Source organism: Pundamilia nyererei, unplaced genomic scaffold (assembly GCF_000239375.1).
Source record: "Pundamilia nyererei isolate P.nyererei 1_Seehausen unplaced genomic scaffold, PunNye1.0 scaffold00058, whole genome shotgun sequence".
Taxonomy (NCBI): Eukaryota; Metazoa; Chordata; class Actinopteri; order Cichliformes; family Cichlidae; genus Pundamilia; species Pundamilia nyererei.
The window spans coordinates 1,202,763-1,209,372 of record NW_005187459.1 but is presented as its reverse complement, the minus strand read 5'-3'; the positions used below and the strand labels follow the sequence as shown (position 1 = coordinate 1,209,372).

Here is a 6,610-nt window from a genome sequence, read left to right as displayed (position 1 = left end):
GTTACACATTTAGCTCACAAGCGTGTGATGCTGGCCTCGAGGATATAATGAGACTTGCGTTTCAGCAGTGTTGGAGGGACTTGGTACAGGACAAGTGTGCAGAGGTCATCAGAGAAAAGTTGACTGAGGACTTTAACCACTGTGCCCTTCAGCTTTTTACCAAAAACACCGTGAACATCACAGAGCAATTTTTACAAATTGGGAAATTAAGAGGACTCAAAGGCTCCATGTGCTTTTGAGAAGAAGATGAAGTTATTGTAAGACACTGTCATTAGAAACAGAATGAATTCCACCACCTTTGCATACTGTTTGCATTATGTCAAAATGCTGTGTCTTTATTAGTGTCTTTGTCTACAATATGTCACAGTTCATACTGGAGTGGAGTTTTTACATAGAAGCAGTAGCAATATCCTACATTTACAATGGTTGCCTCCATGCTTTTAGAAAGCAAATTGAAGTAATGCTAACATACTGTACAGTTAATCCTTTATACAGCTTATTGGTCAGTCCTTATATAGTAGATGGTAATCCGATGATGACGGTGATGATAATGATGTGGTTTAGCGCTAAACCTTTTAATTAAAGTCCAGTGGTTGCATGCCTGTGCATCTGTCAGCAGGGGGAGCTATGTGGCCTCCACATCACAATCATCACGTGCACTCTTCCTGCGCAGGTAGTTTATCATGTGTTGTAAGAGATGCCAATACTGACGTGTATTTTTCATACTTTGAATGGAAGAAAGTGATAAGGAGCTGTTATTATTGCACTGAGTAGTAGATCGTGTAGCGATCGGATAACTGGCACTGGGGAGTGGTGGATCCCATAAAGTAAGTTTAGGGGGGAATAGTCATTCAAAGGTTAGATGGGCTAATTACACAGTTGCCTTTTAACTGCAGATTCTTGTCAGCAGAAATACCGATCTGCCAATGACAAAACATACTGTTGTGCAGGATGGCCCACTGCCGTGGATCCCTGGGACACTCTATATAACCTGTTTTATATTTGCTTTACCTTCTATTGCAGTTCGAAAAGAGTATAACAGATCGCTCATTGTTTCAGTTTGCTTAATTTAACCAGCATAGAAACACTGAATAGTTTGCGTCTGCTGCAATCTTATTACATTACAACTGAACTACAAAAAAGTACTCGTTTAATTAAACCTGCAAACCCTAAAAGGCATTGTACTTTCCCCTAAACAGCGTGCCAGTTTCTTTGGATGAATCCAAGGGAAGATTTTATCCCACACGGTTAAAAAAAAAAAAAAATCAAAGCTTTAAGCACCATGAAGAAAAATGTGTGGAAAGTCTATTGTTGAATTGCCTTGATACAACCAGTGGAAAGTGATCAACTCTACTATATTTCTGGTTCTTTTATATACATGTATCTGAGCTGGCCTTTAAATACACTTTCTGTAAACCTGGTGGTGCAACTTTTTACATTAAGTTTAAAAATTTTGATTTTTTTTTTAAACATTTTTTGTGTATTTTAATGTTTTTCCTTTTTGGCAAAATATCCACAATCATATGCAAATCACAAAAAAAAAGTTAATTTAAAAAAAATGACTATAACTATTATTGTCATGTATTATGTTACAGTATTTATCTGTCGAGGAGGGTGACGAAAAGTTTTCTGTCGTGTTACTGAGTGAATCTAGTCACTGCTCTTCTTTCAGATTTCTATAACAAAGTCCATTCAAGTCCTTGTTTGCTCTGAGTTCACACACAGTGTGTGCAGCACTGTAAGGCCTCGTTTCTTCTGTAGTAGCTCCCAGATTTCTGTTCCTGCACTGACAACGCTGCACAGCGGGCAGGAAACAGATGGTCTGAACCCAGAGTCTGTCAGGAGACTTTAATAGGTATTTTGTGGTTAGGTAGGTTTTTGAGATGTTGGGTTGTAGGTTTTTTCTAAGCCAGGATTAGGCTGTTCCAGGGTTCAGCTTTGGAGCCAGAGGACCCGTTGTGCCCCCCAGGGGACATCTTCAGGGGAATGGGGCCTCCTTGAGTTGCCATGTAGGCTGGCAAAGCAGAAATCTGGAGAGATAATGGAGAAGGTGATGGGAAGTGGAATTTTTGCCATCTTTCTGTTCACTGTGACACGTGGTTAGGGAGGCATTGATTTTTACACTAATGTCTACCAAAAATCTGAGTTTATCGTAAATTTCTTGAACATAAATGTCCTTCGAGATTTCGCCATTGAGGTGTCTCACCTGTGCATGTGAGCTGTGATGTGTGTACAAGCTGTGATTTTCTGGCTCCGTCTTTATCTGGCGAGTCTCCTCTGCAGTGGTGGTAGTGGTGGAGGTGGTGGAGGCGCGGGGAGTGCTGCTGGGTGTAATCGGAGCCCCCTCATTGCCTGGTGTCCCTGCAGGGTACAGCACAGGTGAGGTTACAGGTGTTGTACACATGTGATCCGTCCTTGATACGTAAACCTGTATCACATTTGCACTGATAAATCTAAAAACGTTTATTTCTTCGGTTTGAAAGTACAAAGGACAACAGGTGACAGCAGAAAATTATCACTCTAATGTAGAACACAGGGGAGAAACGACATTTACGGCTCTGCTCCTGCTTGCTCTTAAATATAAACACAAATATAATCAAGTGTGTTTTTGAAGCCCACCAGTTTGGGATTTATTGAGGTTCTTAGGTTTGCGTTTGCGGGTCTGGATCCCCTCTTTCTTCATAGCCAAAGGTCGAGGGACCTGTCGAGACACAAAGACAAAGAAAGAACCTTAAAGAAAACGCAGGTTGTATTAATATACATTAAACAATCAAAAAGGCTGGAAAACTGTTTTTAAGGAAAGAGTTGATCACTGACTTGATGCAGTTTCTTAATGTCTTTTCATTTAGATGTTCTGCATTAATTTTTATTTTGCAAAGCATCATATGTGCAAGTTTAAGACAAAGTTAGAGAGGCAAGGCTGAGATGGTTTGGACATGTGTAGAGGAGGGATAGTGGAGCTGCCAGGAAGACCACGGAAGAAGTGTGACAGAAGAAGATACAGGGATAGGTTGAGATGGATGCAGATGATCAGCTGGAGCGACCCCTAAAGGGAGCACCCGAAAGAAGAAGAAGAGTGCAAGAGTTCTCCCATTGTTCTCTCTCTTACCCCGTGGAGTTTCATGTAGAGCCCACAGGCGTTGCAGACCGGCTCTCCCTCTGCGTTTCGTCGCCACAGGGTGGTGGTGGTGGTGTGACAGTTGGTGCAGGACAGGCCCACCCTCCTCGAGGCAGACTGCCACAGATAAAACATGTCGGTCGTCAGTGGAGTGACATTTAGCAAAGAGATGAAAGCATCTGTTTTACAGGACTTGCTAAAGGAGAAGATGAAATCGTGGGTGACCAACCAGCCGTCTCTGGGGTTTGATAAGAGGTCTGTTGATGCCGTTCATCTTATGGTACAGCCCGCAGGCGTTACACAGGTAGTGACCGGTACCGTCTCGCCTCCAGAGGGGGGTTGACATCGCTCCGCAGTTCACGCACTCTCGGCCCTCAGCGAAGTCATCAAACAAATCTGATAAGAGATGACAAATATAAGCCAAAAAGTTCTTTTTCTTGAGATGGGGCCACTGGTCATTTCTAACCTTTTGTAAGTAAAATACAAAATATGATCTGAAGTAACACTCAGATATTACTGGAACAGTTATGCTACAATACTTCTTAGAGAAATTAACCTCCAGCCGCTCTGATACCGCAAATATAAATCCATTGCTTTCCTGTACATTCAGACCCTGACAGTGATCAAGCAGTGCAGTGGCATTCATGCACCAGCAGGAGGTGCAGGCTGGATCCACTCAGGGGCCCACACAACCGCAACCTGGAGTCCTTCCTTAGCTCGCAACCCCCCGACCCCCACCCCCATGAGATAAAGGGTGGCTGGAAATAAAGATGGAATAGAGCTCAGTCCTACTGAAATGTCTATCATACCTCTTTCTCTTTTTCTTTTTCACTTAGCGGGACATCTGATAAATGTGATAAATGTAATCTTCACTCTCTCATCTGGCACATAACAAAGTGTCTCCCAAGAACCTCTTAACTATTTGGGATAGGAGACATCAATCTTTGGAATAGAGGTGAGAACACTACTAGTCCTTCTTCATATTTCAGCAATGCCACCACCAGCACGAGCTGTAATCTAAAATACGTGTCAGGTCTGAGAGCACCTTGATAAACAGCAGAAAACAGCAACGTATTAACTGTGGACGTCCCGTTCAAATCCTAATGTGTTTTAATCACACACACTTCGCTGTGCATAATTGCTCTTCTTCAGATAGCGTAAATCTGGCCCACATGTGTTTCTCCCTCGCCGCGCTGTGCAACCGGACAGGCAGTTGCACACATGCAGGCCTCCTCAAGGCTGAGAGCCAAACAGACACGACAGGGCGAGCTAACCTTGAGCGAGGCAGCAATTGTAGCCAACACAACGCAGCAACATGAGACAATACACAAAAGAAATATCTAAATGGAAGTTTTCATGCCCACTGTTTATATGTCAGCGTTTATCATAGTGCGGTTAAAAAACCCAGACACAAATGCTTTAGGAGGCCAGGAGTGAAAATAGAAATACAGAGTGTACATGGTGTCAGCTGTTACAAGGAAAAGGCTAAAGTCAGCAAGATAATGATTGTATCTGTAAACTTATTTTTAACATTAAAAGATTTAACTTTAATAGAATGAGTATTTTCTGAGTATTTTCTTGGGATTTTACACTTTTGCATTTTGGGAAACATAACCAGATTAATTAATCAGATTATCATTTAAGTCATAAATCTTTCTGAAATTTCAATGAAACTTCAATTAAGAAAAGTGATTTAACTCAACATGCTGGCCAAACAGCGTGATTAGCTACTATAAGAAACAATAATAATTATAATAATGTCATGCTGTAAATTAACAGTTCAATTTTCAGCAATGGCAAAATTTTAGGGTACATACTGTACTAAGTATTCCACTCAAGTTTTCTGATTTAAATTCTGATTTTAAAGTTTTTTTAAAAAGATTTTTTTTAAATGTAAAAAAGGGGGGCCAGCATGCGAAATAGGACACATTGTTACACATTATCCAACAACACTGTTTAATTGGCCCCATGAGTGAAAGAATGAAAAGACTAAACATGCCTGAATGCATAATAATAAAATATTTGTATTAAAATATCACCTCTTTCAGGGTTTATTTTTGATACCTTATTTAAGCCTTCAATTTGTTCTTTTTTTTACCTTGCTGTTCTTGCTTTACCTAGTAAAATACATTTTATTATATTAATATTTTATTAACGCATATTAATTATTACAATTTAACCTGATTTTAGGGGTACTTTGTTAGATTTTACTTTAATAGAATTTTTGTATTTTTTTCCATGTTGTTCATACAAATTCCACCTAAACTGCTTTCATGACTTCCAGGAATTTATCAGAGTCATAACATAGATATTAGAATCTGAAATATCGATGAATTATGCTGTCCTTTAGTTGAAAAGTTATCCCTCCCCCTCAATCTAATTAAACTTGAGCAAAGGATTGTTCAATTTAAGCATAAATAAATCCATGCATTGTATCCCACACTTAATAAATGCAAATATTGTTGTTTTCTACAATCAACATATTTATGGTTTGCAATTTTAACACGACCATGATAGCTTTGCTCAAAAGACAAAACTAAAGTGAATTTAGTTGTTCCATTTGAAGATCAAAATTGATTTTCGTTTAGTGCCCTCACATCCATTCAAGCTAAATGTCACTGAGCATTTCTGTGCGTTGATTAATGAATGAATTCTGATTAGATTTTATTTCCTCTTTTCCATCTTTACGGAACAAATGAGGGAGTTTCCCTTTCCCCAGAACAATGTGCTTTCGGCACCCGGCTGAAAGCCTCTTAATTAAACACAGAGACTTGATTGAATTTATTGAGATTGCACAACAGTGAGGTGTTACTGTTACGCTTGTAAACCAAATCAGAGTGAACACAGGGGTCTTTGTGACGAGTGTGATTGTAATAAGATGAAGAGCTCCGTTTGGATCAATGCTGTTATCTCTCTTTTTTAGAGATAATTTGAGAGATGCTTTTTTTTTTCTCCATGAAACTGTTGAGGGTCGGGGGGTGGGGAGGGGGGATGTGGCAGATGGAAACTGTACATGATATTTAGAAATGAGGAAGTAATGAGCTGTTAATCAGCTGTGAATAATAACTGATGTGGTGAAGAATGAGCGATAACGACTGGTTACTTCTGAGGATACTGAACTGGAAAAGTGGCCAGTTGTGCACGTTTGAATTAAAAGATGTTGCCCACCATCGTTCTGCAAAAGTTCAGAAACTTTAGATGCAGGGGGGGAAGACAGTTTAAACAAACACAGTGCTTATTGGTGATGCAGACTATGCAAAACGTGAGCCACACAGAATCTGACAGCCTAAGCAAAATGAATGTGTTGTGAAATCTCCGTCATCCATGGTTCAGAGTACACTGCAGGCTGCAGCTACAGGCCAAAATCACATCCAGGACATAAAGGTCAGATATTAGATTAATCTGTTCACCTTAAAGTGACTCCTAACATGTCTTTTTAAATAATAATTAAATCATATATATATATATATGTGTGTGTGTGTGTGTGTGTGT

At 39.9% G+C, this 6,610-nt stretch overlaps 1 protein-coding gene across 1 annotated transcript in view; it reads right to left on the bottom strand.

Moving 5' to 3' along the window:
• Positions 1 to 309: 309 nt before the first annotated feature.
• Positions 310 to 6,610, bottom strand: part of gata4 (GATA binding protein 4) — a 7,713-nt gene continuing 1,412 nt past the window's right edge. The window contains exons 2-6 of the mRNA XM_005734398.2: positions 3,348 to 3,514; positions 3,110 to 3,235; positions 2,620 to 2,701; positions 2,207 to 2,361; positions 310 to 2,030 (exon numbers count right to left, since the gene is read on the bottom strand). Coding sequence (XP_005734455.1) covers positions 1,905 to 2,030; positions 2,207 to 2,361; positions 2,620 to 2,701; positions 3,110 to 3,235; positions 3,348 to 3,514 — 656 coding nt within the window. The 3' untranslated portion in view covers positions 310 to 1,904. The remainder of the gene's footprint in view (positions 2,031 to 2,206; positions 2,362 to 2,619; positions 2,702 to 3,109; positions 3,236 to 3,347; positions 3,515 to 6,610) is intronic.